Source organism: Bos taurus, chromosome 2 (genome assembly GCF_002263795.3).
Source record: "Bos taurus isolate L1 Dominette 01449 registration number 42190680 breed Hereford chromosome 2, ARS-UCD2.0, whole genome shotgun sequence".
Classification (NCBI taxonomy): Eukaryota; Metazoa; Chordata; class Mammalia; order Artiodactyla; family Bovidae; genus Bos; species Bos taurus.
The window spans coordinates 36,996,213-37,021,998 of record NC_037329.1 but is presented as its reverse complement, the minus strand read 5'-3'; the positions used below and the strand labels follow the sequence as shown (position 1 = coordinate 37,021,998).

The 25,786-nt window shown below is 35.6% G+C and overlaps 1 protein-coding gene across 26 annotated transcripts in view; it reads right to left on the bottom strand.

The window, feature by feature from the left end:
* BAZ2B (bromodomain adjacent to zinc finger domain 2B) overlaps nt 1–25,786 on the bottom strand; it is a 331,716-nt gene that overhangs the window by 25,075 nt on the left and 280,855 nt on the right. For all 26 annotated transcript variants that reach the window (XM_059875504.1, XM_010801997.4, XM_005202456.5 and 23 more), the window contains 10 exons: nt 25,010–25,150; nt 20,651–20,905; nt 19,475–19,689; nt 18,546–18,620; nt 17,505–17,748; nt 9,442–9,504; nt 8,287–8,431; nt 1,481–2,133; nt 807–1,080; nt 488–643 (listed from right to left, as the gene is read on the bottom strand). In XM_059875504.1, the coding sequence (XP_059731487.1) occupies nt 488–643; nt 807–1,080; nt 1,481–2,133; nt 8,287–8,431; nt 9,442–9,504; nt 17,505–17,748; nt 18,546–18,620; nt 19,475–19,689; nt 20,651–20,905; nt 25,010–25,150 (2,221 nt within the window). The remainder of the gene's footprint in view (nt 1–487; nt 644–806; nt 1,081–1,480; nt 2,134–8,286; nt 8,432–9,441; nt 9,505–17,504; nt 17,749–18,545; nt 18,621–19,474; nt 19,690–20,650; nt 20,906–25,009; nt 25,151–25,786) is intronic.

Sequence of the window (25,786 nt, the reverse complement as noted above, 5' to 3'; positions counted from 1 at the left end):
AAAACAAATTAATTTTAATATCTATTTTATTCTGTAACAATTTCTTCTAGAAAGTGAATAAGATTCCAGGGATAGCATATACATATAACTTAAAACATAAAAATGTACTTGTGTATACATAGGCAGATTATTCTGTTTATTTTTTTTAAGCTGTGCCATGTGGCTTGTGGGAATTTTTAGTTCTCCAAGGGACTGATCAAACCTGGGCCCTGGCAGTGAGAGCACAGAGTCCTAACCACTGGGCTGCCAGGAAATTTCCAGCATATTACTCTTAAAAGTAGGAACATCCTTTTCTAAGAAACAAAACAATACATCTACAGGTTGTGACAAATTATAAGAAAGTAATAGCTATTTAAGGAGGTACTGTTTGTTGAGCAAATGCTTACTAGTAATAAATTAAGCATTATGATATACCAAAATGTTTTAAGATTAAAGGATTAATTATCATAACTAAGCAAGAGAACAGAAATCTCTCCTAAGTACATACCATCCTTATTCTTAATGCAAGCTTGAGTAATATAATCCAAGTGTTTCTGAATTTGCTTTTGTAATGCCTTTTCTCTTATTCCTCTGAGATGGAGCACTTTGAGCAAAGCTTTTAGGTCCTCTGGGTCAATAATTCTCCACCAACCAAACTGCATTTCTAAGTTAAAATAAATATGTAGATCTTTTTATAAATATCTTGAATATGAATTAATGGCACAATGCAAATTGAAAGATTTATAACTAAATATATAATCCTCAAAGATTCAGTTATCATGTGGAATCTATAACAATAAAATTAAGTAAGTGACTATAAACCATACCTTCTGGAATGGGTTTTGGACTAGGAAAATCTACTGGTTTTGCTACTTCAACAGCTGCAGGTTGAGTTGAAGAGACTTTTTCATTCTGTGGTACTGGAGATTCACTTTTACTTGGTGCAACATTAGGAGTCACGAATGTATTACTATTTCCTTCTGACAATCCCAACCCTGATCCCAGATTAGGTAAAGGTGATGTAAATGGAATATTGGAAGTAAGCACGCCAGCAGGCCACCCACAAAACTGGAGTCCCATCACAGACACTCCACTTTTCACCTGCAAGAAACAACACATTTTAGAAGTAGGGACAATCTAAGGAGTTAGGAAAAGTGTTTAGAACCAGAAATTGTTTTTAAAATTCTGAAAAAATATTCTTTCATATATCACAATTAGAGGCAAATTAAATACAACAGTTACATGTTTTGTTTGCTCCTCAAAGTAATTTCTTTTTAAATAATGTAATAATAATATGCTAAAAAGTAGTTAGATAAGTCTTTAACTTAGACATAAGTAGTTCTGATGAAGTTTGGTGATAACAATCTTGGCTCTTCGGTTTTCAAGCCATGGCAGGGATAATATTATAAACATTCAACTGATTTCCCTTAAGAGAAAACATTTACAGGATCAAAGATTAGACAAAGCAACAAAAACATGAGTTACAACTAACAGCACCAACCTGAAGAGGCGATAAAGCAAATGGATTTAGGCCAACAGGATTCTGAGCAGACGATCCAAGAAGAGGAGCTGGGGCGGGTGAAGGTGACTTAGACAGTGGCTGAGACTGAGGGGTCACTGAAGAAGCAGTTGACATACTGGCATGGGTAAGAGAGGTGTCATCACAAGGTGTCCTTGGCAAAAGGCTAAACCACTGTCTATTCTTTTCAGTCAATGTCTTTAACAACTGGTCATTGGGGAGAGGACTATAGAACTTCCCTGGACCACTTGAACTGGTACTGAACAGATTATTAGAGTCTGTCTTTTCCGTGTTGCTTTGTGTTGCTGTTGATTGAATGCTGCCCAGTGACTGTTTTCCACTGTTTTGATATGACAATGTGCACCCATTTGCACTACTATTTGGTTTGGGGGTCATTACATCTGACTCAGCAGGCATCTTAGCTACTTCTAAAAGCTTGCTTAATTTTGAAAAAGAGCCAGGTTTCTGAAGAAACAGATTTGGGTTATCTTTTTCTTTAGTATCTTCCTTTTGCTCACAGTGATCTGGATTTGAACAATTTAAAGTGTGCTCAGAAGTCTCAAATATTTCTTCTTTGATTTGGATACTTTTTGCCTTTTTTAGTTTTTCTCTTTCTTTTGCAATTTCTTCTAGTCCTAAAAAATTGAAAAGCATTATAAAACTTTATTACTCCAGATCAAACCAATACTATATAATTATATCCTTTTACTATTTATCAAGTTATATGCATAAATATTTTTAGGAAACCTTTATAGATTACATAATATTCTCCATTTTCCCCTTTTTTATAGATTAGATTTTTTGCTCATTGGAAAATTAAATTTTTAAACTAATAATTAGAAAAAACTAAAATATAAAAAATTTAAAAAGCCCTAATATACAGCAAAAATTACTATTAATATTTTTCAATAACACTTGCAGGCATTCTATATGCATATACATATACACTTAAACCTATAAATTAAAAAAAAGTAAATCTTATTATATACATAATATTCTAACCTACATGTTTTGCTCTGTAAACATCCTGATATGTGAATAAATACATGAATAAATAAATAAATACATAATACATACATAAATAAATACATAATGACATAAATTTTAATGGTTATAGAATACTCAGTGGAATACATCATCAATTTAAATAATCCATCTTCTACTAATGGCTGTTAATATGGCCCAGTTATTTGCTATTATAAATAATGCTATAAATGATGATGTGCATCTGTATCTTTGGTCTTACATTTTTTTTTTAAATTTACTTCCTTAGGATACTTACTGAGTACTAAGATATATACTTTTCAGGGTTTTGAAGTATGTTGTCAAACCAAAAGTTGAGATCAATACACATTCATACCAGAAGTAAGAGCATCTGTTTGCCTACACCTTCAAGGAAACTAAATACTATCAATGTTTTTTGTTTTTGCCAATATCTGGGAGATAAAAATCAAAACCGCCTTTTTTTCCCCCTGATCGCCAGTAAGGCTGAATATCTTTTCATGAGTTTATTAGCATTTCTCCTTTGTGAACTTCTGGTTCATATTTTTTAACAGTGTTTCAAAAATAATTTATAAGAATTATTTTAAAAATATAAATTCAGTACTTTATTCAATTTGAAAAGTAACATACGTCAAAGGTAAAATATTCAGTAATGACAGGTATAAATTAAACTGCTTCTGACCTACTCCCTCAGTCCCTATTTCTATTCTTCAGAGGTAACTGTGGTTAATCAATCATATCTATGATTCTTTCTAGAAATCTTACATACATATATATCAATATGACTATCGTTTTGCACTATTACAGAAGTGAGACACTACTATTCACTCTTTTGCAACCTAGAATAAAATCTAAACTTCTAAGCAAGGCCTATATGGTCTGGTTCCTGAAAATTTCTACAACCTCTGACCATTCTTGTACTTGCTAAAGCTTGTTCTTTTCTCCCCTTTCTTCAGCTTCTCAAACATACCCAGTTCTTTCCTTTCTGGGGCACTTTGCACTTGCTGCTTCCTCTGCCTGGGATACTGTTTTGTTGACCGGACTCCTTATCCTTTATGTCTCAGATCAAGTCATTTCCTCACAGAGGTTTTCTCTGATCAAGAAAGGTTTCTCTGATCTGATAAAGGTTTTTACTTTATCTAGAGTAGAATCCCTAGCCCATTCACTTTATTTATTTTATTGACATAGAGCTGATGTACAATATTACATGTCACAGGTATATATACTAATGTAGTGATTCACAATTTTTAAAGGTTATATTCCCTTTATAGTTATTTAAAAATATTGGCTATATTCCCTGGGTTGTGCATTATACCATTGTATCTTATTTTACCCATTCACTTTAGGTTATCATTCTATATATTTCCTTCACAGAATTTATCATTATAAACAATAACTTATTTGTTTATTTTCTCCACCTCCACCCACACACCAGAATTTAAATGAATAAGCTTTACTTAAAAGCAGAGCGATGTCTGTCTTGCTTGTTATTGGATCCCAAATGCCTAACATGGTGGCTGCTATAAAATAGAAGCTCAATAAATATTTCTTGAATGATAAAATAAAAGGAGGGATATTTAATTGGCCAGGGACAGTGCTCATTTTTGTTTTTAGCTTCTCAGATGATTCTTATTACAGTTAAAGGAAAGCTACTCTGGGATATTTCTTTGTTTTTTAGCTTCAACAAGGCTCTGTACCTTCAAGTGACTCACAATTTTGTCATTTTAAATTAGATTTCTATTGATTATATGGTAGTTCTAGTTTCAACTTTTAGAGGAGCCTCCATGTTGTTTTTCTTAAATCTGTTTTTTAATTATGTTTATTTTTAATTGATTGATTATTGCTTTACAATATTGGTTTCATTTCTGCCATACATCAACATGAATTAGCCATAGGTGTACATTTGTCCCCTCCTTCTTGAACCTCCCTCCACCTCCCACCCTTTCCAACCCCTCTATTGTTACAGAGCCCTGGTTTTAGTTCCCTAAGTCACTGAGCAGATTTCCACTGGCTATCTATTTTCCATATGTTAGTGTACATGCTTCCATGCTACTCTCTCCATTCATCTTAGCCTCTCCTCTCCCTTCCCTGCCCTTGTCCACAAGTCTGTTCTCTATGTCTGCATCTCCACTGCTGCCCTGCAAATAGGTTCATCAGTACCATCTTTCTAGATTCCACATATATGCATTAATATACAGTATTTGTTTTTCTCCTTCTGACTTAATTTACTGTTTAATACGCTCTAGGTTCATCTACCTCATTAGAATTGACTCAGTGTGTTGGTTTTTGTGGCTGACTAGTATTCCATTGTATGTACCACAGCTTTATCCATTCATCCTGTTGATGGACATCTAGGTCGCTTCCATGTCCTAGCTATTATATATAGTGCTGCAATGAACATTGGAATACATGTGTCTTTTTCAGTTTTGGTTTTCCCAGGGTATATGCCTAGTAGAATTGCTGGATTGTATGGTGGTTTTATTTCTAGTTTTTTAAGGAATCTCCATACTCTCATCCATAATGGCTGTATCAATTTACCTATTGTTTTCCATTGTGCCTGCACCAATTTACATTCCCACCAACAGTGTACAGAGATTCCTTTTTTCTCTACATTCTCCCTCACCAGCACTTGTTATTTCTTGTCTTTTTGATAACAGCCATTCTGACAGGTGAGAGGTTATATTTCATGATGATTTTTATTTGATTGATTTTTGATTAATGATGTTGAACATCTTATCACGTACAATCTAAGTGTCCTCTTTGGAAGAATGTCTATTTAGAAACTCTGCCCATTTTAAAATCAGATTGTTTTTCTGCTGTTGAATTGTATAAGTTCTTTATACATTTTGGATGTTAGTCCCTTATGAGATATATAACTTGCAGATATTTATCCTCATTCAGTAGGTTGCCTTTCATTGAAGATTTCCTTTGTTATACAGAAGTTTTTTAATATGATTAGTCCAACTTATTTATTTTTGTTGGTTATATTAACTTACTATTTTAATTAATTTTCCATGCTTATTTTTAAATATTTTAAGCAAACAGTTAAAAAAAGAACCACCACACTACCCTATTAAATCAACACTGACATCAGGTTTGAAAAAGAAATAAAGTACAAGTGAAGCCTTCTTATATCCCTCCCTGATTCCATTTGGTAGCTACTTCTGCCTTGAGAGAAGCAGAGCATGACTTATACACATCATTCCAACACATGATTTTATATTCTTAATTCATACAATTTACATTCATAAGAAATATATTATTATTCAAATCAGTAACAACACTGTTTACTATATGCCAACAATGCTCATATGCCAGACACTATTCTAAGTACATTAAATGCATATTTCATGAACCTCCTTGTCCCCATAAGATTTTTTGTTTTTGATTTTCCTTGTGAAATTTTTATTGTTTTTAAAATTTATTTATTTTTAATTGGAGAATAATTGCTGTACAATATTCTGTTGGTTTCTGCCATATATCAACACGAATCAGTCATATAGTATACGTATGCCCCCAACCTCTTGAATCTCCCTCCCACCACTTACCCCACTCATCCACCTAGGTTGTCACAGAGCATTGGATTTGAGCTCCCTGTGTTATACAGCAAATTTTCACTGGCAATCTAATTTGACATATCAGTTCAGTTCAGTTCAGTCACTCAGTCATGTCTGACTCTTTGTGACCCCATGAACTGCAGCACGCCAGGCCTCCCTGTCCATCACCAACTACCGGAGTTTACTCAAACTCATGTCCATTAAGTTGGTGATGCCACGCAACCATCTCATCCTCTGTCATCCCCTTCTCCTCCCACCTTCAATCTTTCCCACCATCAGGGTCTTTTCAAATGAGTCACTTCTTCACATCAGGTGGCCAAAGTATTGGAATTTCAGCTTCAGCATCAGTTCTTTCAATGAATATTCAGGACTGATCTCCTTTAGGATGGACTGGTTGGATCTCCTTGCAGTCCAAGGGACTCTCAAGAGTGTTCTCCAACACCACAGTTCTAAAGCATCAATTCTTCAGTGCTAAGCTTTCTTTATACTCCAACTCTCACATCCATACATGACTACTGGAAAAACCATAGCTTTGACTAGATAAACCTTTGTTGGCAAAGTAATCTCTCTGCTTTTTCATATGCTGTCTAGATTGGTCATAACTTTTCTTCCAAGGAGCAAGCACCTTTTAATTTCATGGCTGCAGTCACCATCTGCAGTGATTTTGGAGCCCCCAAATTTTGACATATAGTAACATATATATATTTTTAGTAATATATATGTTTTAATGCTACTCTTTGCATTTGTTCTCCACTCCTCCCCCCACCCCCCATGTCCTTCTCTATGAGTCTGTTCTCTATGATTCTTTACCAGCTGAGCTACCAGGGAAGCTCCACGTCTCTATTGCTGCCCTGCAGTAGGTTCATAATTACCATCTTTCTAGATTCCATATATATGCATTAATATATGGTATCTGTCTTGCTCTTTCTGACTTACTTCACCCTGCGTAATAGGCTGTAGGTTCATCTACCCCCCTCATTAGAACTGAGTCAAATGTATTCCTTTTCATGGTTAATATTCCATTGTGTATATGTACCACAACTTCCTTATCCATTCATCTGTTAATGGACATCTAGATTGCTTTCATGTCCTAGCTACCTGTGATAAACATTTGAGTACATGTGTTGTTCAATTTTGGTTTCCTCGGATATATGTCCAGGAGTGTAACTATTGGGTCATACGGTACTTTTATTCCTAGTTTTTAAAGGACTCTCCAAACCTCCAAACTGTTCTCCATAGTGGCTGTGTCAACTTGCATTCCCACCCTTTTAAAAAAAGTGTAGTTCCATTGCTAAAAACAAAAAGTTAAAAACAACTGCTTTATATGATTTGTGTTCTAGATCTAGATGTCTATGTATTAATCAATCCCCTCTCTTCAAAGGACTGTTAAATTTCTGTGTGGTATGGATTACGCTTTATATATCTTTCAACCTCCTGCAGTACCTAGAAATGCCTGGCATATACTAGGAATTTTTAAAAAACTGTGTTGAAAGGAGTTTTTTGCCTCCATGTGCCACCACGGGCAATAGCTATATCCCAGAACCTATAAACACTGACATAACACTTTTGGCCCCATCAGAATTTAAGTATTTGGAACCATCCAAAGTTCTGAAGAATTAAATTCAGATGGTTTATTGAGAAAATATATACATTCTATTACATGCTAGTTAATGAAACAGGAATGGAGCCAGCCAAAAATATAGTTCAAAGGTAGACTGTAGGATTGGGTGGTAATATGAAACTCAAGTAAGGAAACTTCATGGAGGAGGAGATGACCACAGGTTTCAAATATGAACAAGATTTTAAGATGAGTGACGATGGATAAGGGTCTTAGATTGAAACAAGTTACCTCCAGGATACTGTCAGGATGGATACTTGCTGCAAAAGTTAAAGAATAAACCACAAGTTGGAAAACTTGACAATGGAAAGGAAGAGAAGTGAAGCAGCAGTTATAAGGGATAATATAGCAGAAGATCTTTGTTCACTAAATAGGAAAAAGAACAGTTTATGTTTGCTGTCAGAGAGTGGCAGAAAAAAATCATGGAGAGAGAAGGAATATTTATCAGAGCAAGGGGCATTACAAATTCAAAAGGAATGGGAATCAAGGTTTTACAAGGTTTATCCATAAAGGAAATTTGATTCTGGAAGCACAAAACATATTGGAGGAGTAACAGGGTTTTTAAAAATATAGTTCTTCATATTACTTTGTAACAGATTAATAGTTCCTACCTTCACCACTCTCCATGCCTTCTACAAAAATCCCCCCACACTGGGGAAGAATCCAGTACCGGCGTCTGTAACGATCCTGGCCAAACATCATCGAACGTAAAGAGTGAGAAGCGTCAAAGAGCTTCCTTCTGTACTGACTCTGTTGCTGTTAAAAAATGATGCATAAAATTAAGCTCTGAGTGTCAAGCGCTGTAAAAATTAATATGTAAGTGACTTTACACTCTTATGCCTTCAATAAAGGCAGATAAATAAAATCAGATAATTTTCACTAGTGAGTAAAGAGAGCAAAAAGAGTTAAATATTACATTCCTGACTTCAATTTCAGTAACACTTGTAACAACAGAAATCACTTTGAGGGTAAAAGGAATATTTTTGTTGTCATGGATTGAAAAGATAAGTTTTATTTTATCAAGTGTCATCCAGTAAAGCATGTCTTACACTTGATAGTGAACAAAGCAATGTGATCAAGTATTTCACTGAACTTTGGCTTAATTCTACTTATTACAATATATAACAAATAATATTCATATACATAATTGACCAGACCTGTATTTGCCTATTTTTATATTCATGCTATAAACCTAGGTAACATATGACTAAATTTGGCGATAAATTTGTAATATATATCCCCATGGATATAATATACAGGTATATCATAATATCAGTCTCATAATATTTTTAAAACCTCATTTTTTTTAACAGAAAGTTCATCTAAAACTTTACTGATGCTACTGAAATTCAATTTTTAATGAGAAATTCATAAATATGTATAGTGTATAAATCTAATGCAAATAAAATCTACAAACATACTAATATAAAATAAAACCATAAGATGCAGAAACTATTACTATAAAGTTCAACTGAATTTTAGAAGTAATTAATTCCAAGATATAAAACCATGTAATTGTTGGTATTTTGTATTTAAAAGAAGAGCTGAAGAATATAGGCCCTGGTTAAGTTTAGTACCATGCCTTAAAAGACAGGTTTTTAACCTTGGCGTTAATTTTTTAAGGTATAACTGTAAGAATGTTTCTAAATCTCAGTTTAATTAGTTACAAAAAGCTTGTTTTTATTTAGCAGCCAGAAAAACTAATTCCATACAAGGTGGATTTTTGAAGTGCTGCCAAAAAAAAAAAAAATCTGAAAAATGCTTACTTTACTCAGTTTTTCAATCTGTTTTTCTAGCTCTTCCACACTTGCTGCTTGGTCACCTTCATCCTATACATAACAAAATACAGTATCATTTACATTTTTAAGATTTATTTAGTCAATCAGCAAATATTTAGTGGAAGCCTCCTATATGCAAAGTACAAGGACAGACTCAGTTCTTGCTCTAGATAAAGCATTAACCTGGTAGGGAGACACATAAAGCATTACGCTAATAAATAAAAACTGCCAAACAGCAGAAAGCTCTATGAACCTCAAGAGAGGTAGAGATTAAGAGTCATGGAGCTCAGGGAAGGGTGAGATTACTTCTAATGGGAACCTATACCGAGGAAGGCTATATGGAAGAAGTTGTGTTTTAGCTTTGTTAGGCACTGATTCATCAGAGAAAAGAGGACATGGAGAGTTTGACATGAAGAGATAAGGAGGAAGATGAGGCAAAGATGACTTTGGGGCTACACTGTCTAGAGCTGTAAACGCTTGGCAATGGACAATAATATGATCCTTTGAGGGAGACTACATATCAGAACTATGCTTTACAAAGATTAGTATGGTAATAGTTGTAAGATGGCCTGGATCAGGGAAAGGACTACAACTAGCAAATCTAGTTAGTAGATAGTTTCAGTGATTCAAGAGGAAAAGAGGATGTGGGTCTTACTAGGATAAAAGGAATAGAAAAGGAGAAAAGGAAATGGATGTAAGAGATATTATATAGTTAGAACTATTAAATTCTGGCAACTCATGCCTGTGAGGCAGAAAGGGGTGAAGGAGATGAAGGAAGGAGTAAACTATGATATTAAGGTTTTAAATCTGGGAAACTGCAAAAATACTGGTACTATTAACTGAAAGAGTCATTTTACAGCAAAAAAGAGTAAGTTGCACTCTGAACACATTGAACTTTTAGAAGACTAATCTCTTCTATAAATGGTACTAATTTCATAAGTAGAAATTTTGCAATTATATAAAATTTTTCATTCTAAAAAATGAATATGGGAGAGCAACACCCAAAGTATATGTTTTAGAGGGAAAGCATGAATTAATATAAGGTATATATACTTCAAGTGAAAGTGAAGTCGCTCAGTCGTGTCCAACTCTTTGCAACCCCACGGACTATAGCCTACCAGGCTCCTCTGTCCATGGGATTTTCCAGGCAAGACTACTGGAGTGGGTTGCCATTTCCGTCTCCAGGAGATCTTCCCGACCCAGGGACTGAACCTGGGTCTCCCGCATTGTAGGTAGACACTTTATCGTCTGAGCCACCAGGAAGTCCTTATGTACTTCATTGGACCTCAGCTGCAGCGTGGGCTACATATATAGGCAAATCATTTAACTCTCCCAAAACTTTTTCCTAATCTGTAAATTGGTGATGACATTATCTGTAACATGGGACTTTTGTGAGGACTAAGAACAGTTCTGGGGCTTCCCAGGTGGCTCAGTGGTAAAGAATCTGCCTGCCAAGCAGGAGACGCAGGTTTGATCCCTGGGTTGGGAAAATCGCCTGGAGAAGGAAACTGGCAACTCACTCCAGTATTCTTGCCAGGAAAAAATCTCACAGACAGAGGAGCCTGGCAGGTTACAGCCCAAGGGGTAATGAAAGAGCTGGACATGACTTAGCGACTAAACAACAGCAACAAAGAACAGATCTGAAAGCAACTAGCAAATTTTCTGGTACATAACATATAAATAAGGTTATTTTCTTTCTTTCTGAAAGATGTACTTTAATGAGAAACTGCAGGTACATCTCAGGTTTAAAAAATATAAGCACTTGTTTTTGGTGTTTACTTTTAATAAGGCTTTTTTAAAAGTCATAATGCCACCAATCATTCTGACAAACAGATATTTCTAAACCAGTATAGTTATTTCCCCAATAAAAGGAAGGGAAAGGAAAACTTCAATAGTTTTACCATTAGCTATCTATGCTTTACCCAAATTTATGAGACCCGATTTCCAGAGGCATTTAGGCATATTATTTATGGTAATAATAACATCATTTCTATTTATAAGAGAATAGGCCTAATGATCCTTAAATATTGACTCTTTAATTAAATAGATACTCAATAGCTCTATGACTATGTAGTGATCTTTTGACCAGCAGGATAAACGTTTGACAATTTGCTTATATAGAAAACAATTCAATCAACAAATATTTGAAATAAGATGTCAAAGTAACTATGTATTAGATTAACTAACTACCATTTCTAAGACTTTTCTTACCAAAAAAAGAAGTAAAATATCTACTAAAGTTTTATTTAAAGGAGTTTTGGTTAATAGTCCTCGTACTTTTTAGAGATATGAAGAATCTGAAAAGCCAGAGAGAAAGGCAATAACAACAAAATTAAGAATACAGAATCTATGCCTGCCATGCTTCCCCAATCAAAAGAGAAGGCTGTTATATGTCCCTATATGTCAAAGTTTAATTGTCCACATAACCTCCTACACACCACCTTGTGAGGTTAAAGTTCACAAAGATCTCAACGCAAACCTAAGGATTAGGGAGAGTTGATATGTTGAAGGAATAAAGAGTGAAAAAGGAGGGAATCACCCTTAAGACAAAGAGCTGTGACTTAAAGAGCAGTATCTTCTAATTCAGTGGTCCCCAACCTTTTTGGCACCAGGGACCGGCTACGTGGAAGACAATTTTCCACAGACTTGGAGGGGGGATGATTTGGGGATGATTCAAGCTTATTACATTTATTGGACACTTTATTTCTATTATTATTAAATCAGCTCCACCTCAGATCATCAGGCATTAGATACCAGACGCCGGTTCTAATTGAAAGGAATGGCATGGGTCTCACTGGAAAGGTTCCTGCAATTAGTCCTTTATGTGGTATAACAACTGACACCACCTATACTTAATCAAGAAGCCAAACCTATTTTTGGAGGAAAATCAATCAATAAGGTTCTTTAAAAAGTTAACCTTTAGTTTTATTAGGAAATTGGTAAGTGGCTACAAATTCTTTATTATAAAGAAAAACTCTCAAATCATGTAAAAGAAATGTTTCTTTGGTCTCTTAGATCCTAAAATATTCCTTACTTTAAAACACTTTTAAACTGTTTTCTCACATTAATGACAAGATACACATTTGCCAGGATTTTGATCAATCTAATTAACTCTATAATTCAAAGTTCATAAAAATAAAATACTACTTTAAAATGACACATCCAGTCTTAAAATGTGAATAATGATTTTTAAATCATTAATACTGATTTTTAATAGTTCTTTTATTTCCCTTAAAGAAAACAATTTAGAGTTTGTTAATTCTCCATGTGAAAAATGCCAAGCGAAAGACAATTTCTGTAAATAAATTCTAGTTTAATGGGTGACTATCCACTAGAATACACTGATACCCGAACACAAAGTTGTCACATTTATGAGAGCTAATACTTAAAAAAAATTATAATATTAAGTGCTGAAAAGGTATGCTAATTCTGTTTTTTTAAAAGGTGGTTAATATTGATCAAAAAAGTTTAATTTCTGCTAAACAGCTCCACTTGCCAAAGGAAGCAGACTGGTTATAAATAGTATCTTTGTGTAATTACAGTTCTGAAACCCAAATTATATACCCTTTTGTCATAGCATGAGAGTATTTGATCAAGTGATTTCAGAAGTACAACATTATGAAGTAATTCCTGTAAGGAATCTCACAGTAGTCTCCTTTTCAGCCTGCTACTCTTAAAATAAGTAAGGCTCACTCTAGCAAATCATTCTGGTTTAAAATATGTAATTTATGAAAACATTTTGCATTTATGCTATTTTTTACTTAAAAGAATTGTACAGCATATGATTTTATAAATTATACTGTTATCCAGATTAAGTAAAAATTTGATTTAGTAACATCATTGGTCTTGTTCAGATATTATTTTCACATAATATATCAATAATCCATCCTTCTAAGCTTTATTTCTCCAGAAATATGGAGTTGATACAAGAAAGGAAACGTTTTTCCTAGACTTCCTTCACTAAATAATCCTGGCATTGAAGGCAGAATGGCTGGCTGTATATTGTTTTTTGAATGCCATTTCTTCAACCCTATCAATATTTCTAGCATTCTTTTCTTGTAAAAGGTAAACATCAACCTTTATCTCCTTTTTATACAAGTCCATTTCCGTGGCTTATGGTCGCTTTCCTTAAAACACTCCTCCATTACCTTGCCTTCTTCCCTTTAGCCTACTCTTCAAAGCTAGCCCCCCCTCCACCGCCCGTATCTTTACCTTAACTGAATCTCTCCAATATCTCTAGGGACCTTATACTATTAATTATTCTCTTTTATCTCTTTAATCTTCCACACTTATCTCTCATTTTACTGACTCTCCCGTCAACCAAAAATAGTCTCAAATCTTCTGCATCTGAAAAATCCCTGGTCTTTGTCCTCCTCTAGGAACTACCCTTTCTTTTGAGGTATAATGCTTGAGACAATCATCTTCACCTTCTCACTTTTCATTGTTTTCAAACAATTCTAGCCTTGCTTTGGCTCTCACCTCTCTAAAGAAATGGTGCTGGCATTGGTTACCAAACACCTCTGTGATGGCGAATACAACAAACACATTCAGTCCTCCTCACATTACACTCCTGCTCCTTTAACATTTTTTTGTAAATAATTGGATTTATTTATTTATTTTTGGCTGTCCTGGGTCTTTGCTGCTGCGTGGGCTCTTCTATAGTTGTGAGGAGCGGGGCTTACTGTCTAGTTGTAGGGTGCGGACTTCTCATTGCAGTGGCTTCCCTTGTTGCAGAGCATGAGCTCAAGAGCATACGGGCTCAGGAGTTGTGGCTCGCGGGCTCTGGAGCACAGGCACAGTAGTTGTGTTGCACAGGCTTAGTTGCCCTGCAGCATGTGGAATCTTCCCAGATCAGGGATTGAACCCGTGTCTCCGGCATTGGCACACAGATTCTTTACCACTGAGCCATCAGGGAAGCCCTCCATTAACACTGTTTATAACTCCCTCTTTTTAAAAATGTTTAATTTTCTTGATTCTTATTATTATTACATGGGTGGGAAAGAGTTAACATTGTAGGTTTTTGAAAGGTTGGCTTACAAAGCTGACCCTTGGCTAGCATCTGGGAATCTGAATTTTGGAGGGTTCCCCAACCCAGAGTGACAAGAATAGCTTGCTGGACCTAAACTGCGCTAACAATGTGGTTTATACCAAACACCTACTCTTTTTTGGAGTGGGGGGAGGCTGGAGTTTTGGCACCTTCTATGCAGAGGGTACCTATGTGGTCATCCCTGTATAAAACTTTGGGCACAGTCTCTATTGAACTTTCTTAGAACACAACATTTCAGCTGCGGCACAATTTAAATGTCACAGCACACTGCTAGGAGAATTAAGCCCATCCTTTGTGACTCTACTGGGAAAAGACTCCTGAAAGCTGGGACTCATTTCCCCTGGATATTGACCCATATGCCATTTCTCTTTAATGGTTTTGCTTTGTTTTTCCTTTTGCTGCAATAACTTGTAGCCATAGCATGACCAGAAGCTGAGTTCTGTGAGTCATCCTAGTGAGTCACTGGCTTTGGAGGCGGTCTTGGTCTTGGCAATCCCTGACCCACTACAGAAATTTTCTACCTTTGTTCATTCTTCAGCAAGAAGTCCTGAAGGCTCTTCTTAAACACTGACATTCCTTGAGGTTCCAATCTCAGTTTACTACTCTCACTAATAAACCAATTCTCCTGTGCAAACTAAGCCAACTCATTATTTAAACTATTGTCTATGTACTAATAACCTCCAGATCTCTACATTTTCAAGACCGAACTCTTCTCCAGGCTTTGGGTTTTTAAATCCAACTGACTGCTAAACTGCTCAGACACCTCAAATTCAACATGTTCAAAATAAAACCTAGTATCATTTCCTAACTTCAGGTATTTGTTCTATATTCCCCTACTCGGCTGTCATCTATTTTACTCTGCTGCTTCTCGATTCTTCTTTTTTTTAATGGCAATGCAATCTTTTGTTTTGTTTTTCTTAAAGCTTTATTTATTTATTTATTTTTGGCTGCACTGGGTCTTCATTGCTTTGTGTGGGCTTCCTCTAGTTGCAGGGAGCAGGGGTTACTTTTCATTGCGGTGCACAGGCTTCTCATTGTAGTGGTCTCTCTTGTTGCACAGCACAAGATCTAGGCACACGGGCTTCAGTAATTGCAGCACGTGGGCTCAGTAGTTGTGGCACGTGGGCTTAGTGGCTCTGCAACATGTGGAATCTTCCTGGACCAGTGATGGAACACAGGTCTCCGCATTTGCACGTGGATTCTCACCCATGATGCCACCAGGGATGATGTCCCTCCTGAATTCTTTAGATCGGGTAGTGGCAACAAAAGCAGGTAGTCCCTTACCAGAAAACTGGAATCAATCCTATCTCTCCCTCCATCAACCTACACAATCCATTTTCAAAGACTATTCATTTTTCCTCAGTATTTATTGAGTCTTTTCCTTCCATTGGTCTATTTTCAGACCTATCACAATTCACCTAAACCAGAGCAGTCTCTCCTGACTCATCTTCCCACTTCTGATCTTGTGCTAGCCAAATCTATTTTCCACAGAGTTGACATAGCGAGCCACTGAAAAATCGAGTCTGACCAGGTCCTTCCATCACTTATAACCCTTCAATGGCTTCCTATCACCATAAAACTATAAAATCCTAGTTCACAGTTGTTGTACATGAGGCTATCTAGTATTACTGAAGCACTTATAGGGCCTGTAAAGCACATCATGGTTTCAAGGCTTCTGAGTCCTTACTCATGCTATTCTCTCTGCTTGGAAGATTTTTCCATGGATTCCTGGATTCTCTATAGGTTAACATTCAGCCCAGCTTGTAGCCTCAGCTAATGAGTTCAGAAAGCCTTTGTGATCATTTATTCCTCAGAAAGATTCAATGTCCTTCTTTTGTACCCGCCTGCTGCTGCTGCTAAGTCACTTCAGTCGTGTCCGACTCTGTGCAGCCCCATAGACGGCAGCCCACCAGGCTCCCCCATCCCTGGGATTCTCCAGGCAAGAATACTGGAGTGGATTGCCATTTCCTTCTCCAATGCAGTAAAGTGAAAAGGGAAAGTGAAGTCGCTCAGTCATGTCCGACTCCTCATGACCCCATGGACTGCAGCCCACCAGGCTCCTCTATCCATGGGATTTTCCAGGCAAGAGTACTGGAGTGGGGTGCCGTCACCTTCTCCCGCCTAATACATTGTAAATACTGCTAGCAAAGCAGTTAACATTTAACACATTATTTTTTCTTATTCTAAGTCTTTCTCTGAAACTAAATTGAAAGGAGAGTTTCAGTGCTTTGTTCATCTTTGATTATGGTCTACACGGAGAAAACAATCTTAAAAAAGAAAAATAAGTAGAGTTGATGCAGAAAACAAATGTATGGTTACTAGGGGATAAGGGAAGAAGGAGAGATAAAGTGGGAGACTGGGACTGACATATACATACTACAATGTGTAAACAGATGACTAATAAGAACCCGCTGAATAGCATAGGGAACTCTACTCAATACTCTATAATGGCCTATATAGAAAAAGAATCTTAAAGATGTGTGAATATATGTATATGTATAACTGATTCATTTTGCTATACACCTGAAACTAACACAACATTGTAAATCAACTGTATTGCAATAAAAGTAAAAGTTAAAAAAAGTGCCTAGAGCCATGTACTCAATAAACTAGGATCTGAGAAATGTATCAGTTTCACTATACCTGACAACACTGTGAAGGCATTAAGTACTGTACAAAATAAACATAAGATATCACATTAATAGAATTTACAAAATACCTAAAATTAAGAATATGAATAGTTCTTTGGTGAACTCTCAAGTTATTATACAAACAGAAAAATTTAACTTTTTTGTTCAACATAAGTACCTTCTATGCGCAGAGGTTCTATTCAATATTTACCTAAGCATCACAAAAAACCTTGAAGTGAATATTATATTTAATTTTCAGATGAATAAACTGTGTTGAGTGTCACAATGGAATTCAAATCCAAATCCATTTGACTTCAAATTCTGTATTATTTTCAATATTTCATACAGTATTAGTCAAGTCTAAATTTTATTACCTCATCTTCACAGATCTCAGTCTTCTTTCCTTTTTTGTCTTCTTTATCTTCTTCATCTTCATCATCTTCATCAGCTTGGTCATCACTATCATCGTCATCATCATCATCATAGTCACTGTCTCCGCCCTTCCTTCTCCTTTTGCGTCCTGGAGTGGGTGTACCCAGTGGATGCTGTTCTTCTCCAAGATCAATGCCACCTGAAGTGTCTCTTTTGCCTGTTTTCTTAGCGTGAATGATTCTGAGCCTTTAAATAGGAAAAAAAAAATGATACAGAAGAAAAGGCTTCCCTCTGTACTTTTTAAATATCATACTATGAATTTTAAGCATGTGGTTATTTCTCTCAAAGTAACCAATATATCAATGACAATAAAAATTAGAAGAAATATGTTCACAGAAATTATAAAATATGTTAACTTTTAAGAATTATACTGTCTATCTCTTTGGAATTAGAATACATTTTTTTAAAAACACAGAAAACTGAGATTAACTCAGGAACAGCCAAGTGATAGTTCTTGATCCTATCTGACTGAGTAAATTTCAATTCAAGTCACTGCAAAGAAACTATCCTCTTAACATGGAAGTTGAATAATTTCAGCATTATATTTCCTAGCAGGAAGCTAATTGAGTTTTAATGCTGAATATATTTGGATATGTTAGACTCTCTGTAAAAGCAAACTGTAATTAGAAAGCAATTAAGGAAAAATATGGTAGAATCCAAACAGATTCTATTTATGACAAAAGTAACCTGATAGAAACAACAATCTTTGAATATATGATTGCTTGACTTCTTTGAAAGAAAGATAAATTGACTTTCTTTTAACTTTGAAGCATGTGAGTTCAATGAATCTCAATATAGCTTTTGTCCACTGAAAACTCTGCCTCTGAGTTTTATTAATTTTATATCTCAGCTTAATTAAACTTTGCCTTTTCTAATTTTTAGACAAGATAAAGTTTAAATTCCATATTTTCACTTAGTATGCTTTATTCAGAAATTTGTGAAGAAGGAAAACAGTATATTAGTTTTAATAAAATAGGACTTACTTGCGGAGTTTACCTTCTACCACCCATTTATCTCTCCTTAAGTTTGACATATAATCAATGTTCTTGTCGATTTCACTGCCAATGCAAAAGTTTATTAGAAGATATAAATTAATACATAATGCAATACATTAATTTGGTAAATAAAATGATGCAGATTTTTGCTAAGTACAAATGATGATTGCCAATGAATAGCAAAAACAAATGAAAAATTATACTAATACATAGCTAAGAGATGTACAGAAAACTTAAAACGTCCAGCAATGGTAGAAACACATGGCTCTGAAATATTTGGATTGATTCTTTCCTTAGAAACGTAAAGGAATAAAAGTTACATAATTAAAATCTGTAACATAATGAATAGCAAGAACAAGATGAATGAGGAATTTGTTCACCAAATCTTCAAACATTATACTGGAGAACTTACTTTGACTCTTAAATGAGATTAAGTACTTTTTAAAAAAGTGCAAACTAACATGCAATAAATAAATAATATTAAGATTGTGTCAGCACATGATAAAAAGTAGATGGATAATTCTACAAATGGCTTCTAGCAAAAAATGAGGTACTCATCTGCTACCAAAGATAAAAGAAAAATTCTGAGTTCTTACAACAGTACTGGATTCTAGAGTCATAGCAACAAAAAACTGTTCACATTTCAGTATACAAATAAATAACAAAATTACCAAATAAACAAGAAGTGTTACAAGGACTATACACAGTATGATTCAAAATTTCTTTTTAACAGCCTGAAAAGAAATGCATTAAAATACCATTTGTCATCTCTGAATGGTGAGATTAGTGTAATTTTAATTTTTTTCTTTGTCGTAATCTGTTACTTTCAAATTTTCTATAAGCAATTTGTATTACTTTGTGACTAGACAAATTTAAAACAGAAAATAATCACCAGAAAAGTCCAGACATGTGCTTACCTCACCACACTCTTGCTGCATGCCAGTTCATTGATCAGGAAAGCCAGAACTGAGGCTTTCTGTGCTGGAGTGTGAGCCTGAAAAGCTTTAGTCTTCAGGCTTTCAGTAAGTTCAGTCTGTCCACAGTGTGCTTCCATAAAAATCTGCAAAATCTCGGAAACATTGTCTCGATTCACACCAACATTCAGCAAATGTTCTCCAAGAGCTGTTTTGGCCTACAAAAGTTTGGCATTTTTATCAGTATAAGGACTGATACTGACTCATAAAATATAAACAGTAAGACTTTTAAATATTGATATCATATGATTTAGATATTACTGACAAGGGCTTTATTCACATTTATGATGAAATGGAGATAAAAACAGTCAACGGATGACCAGACAAGCTTTCAAGTACTTGTAATTTTTCCATTCCTTCTTCAAACTTGGCTAAAAGTTAGGTGTGGAGAAGAGTATGTAAATTTGTGGTTAAAAATTCATACCTTCTTTGACCACAGAAACTATCTGAAGGTTTTGCAGGCTATATCCATCAGTAGTGGTGGGGGAGGGGTTGAAAAGTACTATTATTACTGTGTTTTCTGGTTCTACAGTGTCATGGATTTTATTGCCTGGTATGCTGAATGAATAGGGAGATGGAGGAAAAAGTAACAGGTATATCTGGAAACTTCTCTCTCTACAATATTATCTAGAGTAAAACTGACTGAAATGTGTATCTTAATTGGAATTAAGATAAATTTGAACTTATTGAGTATCCACATAGCAATATAGAGTCTTAACATGCTGTTCTACAGGGGTCTTGATTAGCCTCAGTTATTCACAATTTCAAAGAGAACACAGTATACTTTCAGAGGACACACGTAAGTTCTAACTTCTTTACAAATTTTGAATTTTCTGTTTTGCTAAATATTACTTGGGAATTTCTTAAGTAAGTTTGGCTTTTGCCAAAAGCTAAAGGAAAATAAAAGTAATTTGAGAATGATTTACATTCCTTAGGCTTTATGAACCAGGTTTTTCTAAGTTTGTACCAACTGTAACTGAAGCAAATCTACCTTTAACTTCATGAGAAGCTATGTAGAAAAAATTGAGTAAGTCTATACAATCTTCTGCTAACACGCTAAAGCCAGCTATTAATGCACTGATAGTACAAATTAAAAAGATGTATTTTGTTTTTTTTTACCTTGTATCCTGTAATTAGACCTGGATCACATACAGCAGCTGAGAGGAGCCTCACAAGCAAGTCTTGTACTTCACCCATGCTGTCCCCTATATTTAGCAATCCCTCTTGAAGAACACTCAGGTTTGGAACATCAATATTCACATCAAAGCCCAAAACTTTACCAAAGTTTCGTAAGAACTGCACCACCATGAGACAGTCTGAAAATGTACTTCCAGAGAGAACAAGTCCTGGAATACGAGGCAACTCTGGCAAAGGCTGAAAATAAAAGAAAAGAAAGAAAAAATAATTTTAAAAGCCATGATTTTATACCTTCTGAAGTAAGGTAAGTTGTTATTTTTATCTTGCCTTATACCAGTGGTTTTTCCCTCTAGATTGTAAATTCCATGAGGGCATTTCTATAACTCCCTGGTGAAAGCAAAAGTCACTTAGTCGTGTCCAACTCTTTGCGACATCGTGGACTATACAGTTCACGGAATTCTCCAGGTCAGAATGCTGGAGTGGGTAGCTTTTCCCTTCTCCAGGGGATCTTCCCAACTCAGGGACTGAATCCAGGTCTCCTGCACTGCAGGTAGATTCTTTATGTAATCATAAAATCGTGAAGACAAGTAACCATTAATAAATTTTGGTTGAAATCAACATGACCTTAGATCTCTACAAAAGAGAACACTAATTTTAACTTACATATTGACAAAACACAGGTTACATAACTGGAGGAAAAATTAAATAACATAAAAAATAAGTATCTCATGATTACTTTACCATGGAACAACTTAGTAGGGCACACGCAACACTTTCTTCTAATGATGTAGACTGATTTATAATTCACACTTTTGGGGAGCTCAGAAGCTAACCGTGTACGGATCTGTGGCTTGTATGCTTGGAGAGAGAGATACCATCTTTGGCTAAAGAATGTAGATAAATTACTAGGTCCACATGACAAGAACCTACGACCCTGTCAAGAAGCCAGTTAGAGTGCAACTGTCAGTCTTGAGGTTTCCTGTATATAGTGAAACACTGATTCACTATCAAAATGAGAGAGCTGTTTCTTCTGCTATTTCTCAAATATGCTCACATATTAACATTTTAATGACTAAATTATATTTTCAGCTTTCATGGACATTTTAAAAATTAAATAAATAAGTAATCTAAAAACATTTTCATCCATGAATATGATTCAATAAATATACTTTCAGTTATGATTGGGAAAAATGTGGCTTATAAACATTTCTATTTATCTGAATTGGACCTTGAACACAAAAATGTGTCCTCTACTCTGCACTTGGTGTAATAACGAACTAAAGACTTCTTCCACTAATAGTGTGTAGAAACACAAACTATGGATAACTGCTGACATAATACAAATCTTTTGTTACATGTGAAAACCATTTAATTCTGTCTTCTTTTTTCCTGAATCATATCAGACATACATAGTTTCACATGATTCTAAAAATTTATAAAGCAAAACCAACCAAAGTAAGTCTTAAAGTGCAAGTCACTCAGTCATGTCCGACTCTTTGAGACCCCATGGACTATACAGTCCATCGAATTCTCCAGGCCAGGATACTGGAGTGGGTAGCCTTTCCCTCCTCCAGGGGATCTTCACAACCCAGGGATCGAACCCACGTCTCCCACAATGCAGGCGGATTCTTTACCAGCTGAGCCACAAGCTCAAGAATACTGGAATGGGTAGCCTATCCTTTCTCCAGTGGATTTTCCCGACCCAGGAATCAAACTGGGTGTCCTGCATTGCAGGCGGATTCTTTACCAACTGAGCTATCAGGGAAGCCTAAGTCTTAAAATGGACTTACAAATATTTTATATGCGTGCATATGGACTTAAATGAAAATAAAAGTTTATTTACCATAATTTAGGATTTAAAAAGATCATTAAGGATTAGCAAGAAAATAGTTTATTAGGATTCAAGAAAATTGCTTAGTATGAGCTTATTAAAACATGTTAACTAACCACTATACCTATTCTGTGCTTAGGAAATTTTAAACATCCAGTTGACTAAAACTAGGTTATATACAGGCTTCCCTGGTGACTCAGACTGTAAAGAATCTGCCTGCAATGCAGGAGACCCAGATTCAATTCCTGGGTCAGGAAGATCCCCTTAAGAAGGGCATGGCAACCCACTCCAGTATTCTTGCCTGGAGAATCCCATGGACAGAGGAGCCTGGCGGGCTATAGTTTCTAGGGTTGCAAAGAGTCTGAAGCGATTTACCAACATGTGCATACTTTCATCTTTATTTAAAAGCATTTCTGGGCTCCAAAATCACTACAGATGGTGACTGCAGCCATGAAATTAAAAGACGCTTACTCCTTGGAAGGAAAGTTATGACCAACCTAGATAGCATATTCAAAAGCAGAGACATTACTTTGCCAACAAAGGTCTGTCTAGTCAAGGCTATGGTTTTTCCCATGGTCATGTATGGATGTGAGAGTTGGACTGTGAAGAAGGCTGAGCGCCAAAGAATTGATGCTTTTGAACTGTGGTGTTGGAGAAGACTCTTGAGAGTCCCTTGGACTGCAAGGAGATCCAACCAGTCCATTCTGAAGGAGATCAGCCCTGGGATTTCTTTGGAAGGACTGATGCTAAAGCTGAAACTGCAGTACTTTGGCCACCTCATGCGAAGAGTTGACTCATTGGAAAAGACTCTGATGCTGGGAGGGATTGGGGGCAAGAGGAGAAGGGGACGACAGAGGATGAGATGGCTGGATGGCATCACTGACTCGATGGACGTGAGTCTGAGTGAACTCCGGGAGTTGGTGATGGACAGGGAGGCCTGGCATGCTGCGATTCATGGGGTCGCAAAGAGTCAGACACGACTGAGCGACTGATCTGATCTGATCTGATGCTAGGTAAGTAAATAGAATATTAATAAATTTAATTTTCCACTTGACTACTAGAAGTTTGGGCTTCCCTGTTGCCTCAGCAGTAAATAATCTGCCTGCCAATGCAGAAAACATGGGTTTGATACCTGGGTCAGAAAGATCCTTTGCAGAAGGAAATGGTAACCTTTTCTAGTATTCTTGCCTAGGAAATACCATGGACAGAGGAACCTGGCTGGCTACAAACAGCAACACTAGAAGTTTGCTTTAAGCACTTTATAAAAGAGCTTGCAAAAATAGAGATAATCATTATCTGTATGTTATATGGCATATGAGTAAATATAGATGCTACTGACCAAGTATAACTATTGTATCATTGAGACACTATTATAGACATGATATGCGCTGACACAATTTTCCAGGAATAGTATCTTAACTATAGCCAAACATAATTGACTTCTACTCATTAGTATGTGAAATCATACCAGCTGTTACTATGCTTCTGCTCTTTCCAAGTTGCTACTTTTATGTATTTTAGCAATATTACAAATCTGTGAAGCATGATGGAAGAGAAAATACACCTGAGGTACTCTGACAGGACACACTTCTTGGCTTTCAGGATCATAAAGAGTATGGGCTCTGGAGTTTAACAAAATGAAGCCTGAATCCAAGTTGCTACTTGTAAGTTGCATAATCTCAGGCAAGTTCCTTAACCTGTCTGTGTTTTAAGTTTTCGCATCTGTAAATGGGCAAAAATATCAGTTCCACAGGATTGCGGGGAGGACCAAATGAGAAAATTCATTTCAAGCACTTAGTACTGTGCCTGGCACGAACTAAACACACTCAACAGTTAGCTACCACCACTAAAGCACTGAAAGAGGTTTTATTGCAAATCCTAATTTATTTAAATATCTATGGAAGCCTGAGGGAGGAGTTAGATCTTTCTGTTCTTAAATGCCTCAAAAAGACCAAATGAAACACAGAAATCCTATTTCTATAATTCATTTTTATAGATTTCTGCAGTATATTACTTATATTAAAAAGGTTCGTGGTGCTCCATTTATATATTAAGAACTGCCATTATCAGCACAGAGCTCTAGAGAGGTTTACTTGTAGCCATCCAGGAGAGACAGATGACCTAGACTTGGAAATTCACTGCTCTAGCACCCCACTCCAGTACTCTTGTCTGGAAAATCCCATGGGCAGAGGAGCCTGGTAGGCTGTAGTCCATGGGGTCGCTAAGAGTCAGACACGACTGAGCGACTTCCCTTTCACTTTTCACTTTCAGGCACTGGAGAAGGAAATGGCAACCCACTCCTGTGTTCTTGCCTGGAGAATCCCAGGAAGGGGGGAGCCTGGTGGGCTGCCATCTATGGGGTCGCACAGAGTCGGACATGACTGAAGCAACTTAGCAGCAGCAGCAGCTAAAAATACAATGCTTTCATAATGGCAGCTCTGACAAAGGAATCAGATGAGAACACAGAAAAATTCAAATATATTAATGTAATGGTTTACATGATACATTACCTTTTGGTCTGCTAAGCACATGTCTTCATTAGGCTTCTTTAGTTCCTTTGCCATTTCTAATTCTAATCTTCGTTGCTCTAGTTTACGTTCTTTATTTAATCTTTTCTCATCACGTTTTTCTTGCTTCAATCGTTCTTTTTCCTTAAAAAGAAAACCATGTCCACATATTCTCTTTAATCACTGTGTATGTTTAAAAAACTTCCAGTTAAAATTTAAAAGGTAATCAAAGTGTTATTTCCATGAACAAAATTTCTCTTGGAATGATTAGGAATAGACTTGAAATTACAAAGAAATATTGACATTTTGCTTTTCCATATTTTTTCACCCTTTGAGTTTGAAAATAACCTTATGACTGTATGTGTATATATATATATATATATATATGTACATACTAACACAAAATATCAGTATTAGTTTCAACCCTGATTATTTCATTATTAAAAATTTATTCAATCTTTTTCCAGATTATGAGAATAAAATATTAATACAAGCAGGTATATAAAATGAACATGTGCAAGTAAATATTTATTTTAAAAAGTTAACTAGGATTAGCGAAAATTTTTGTGTAGCTCCAGGAAATAAGATTTACAGCATGAAAATAAAACACGTTTGAATTTGCATAAAAAATAATTCAAAAGTGAATTAGCTAGTCCAAACATGTGCATCTATGATGAAATAAAAATATTATTAACCACTCAAAACAACACTTAAAAGAATATCAAATAGGTTCTGAATGCAATTCCAAAAGCATTAAAAATATTTTGGGTAACAGCAACA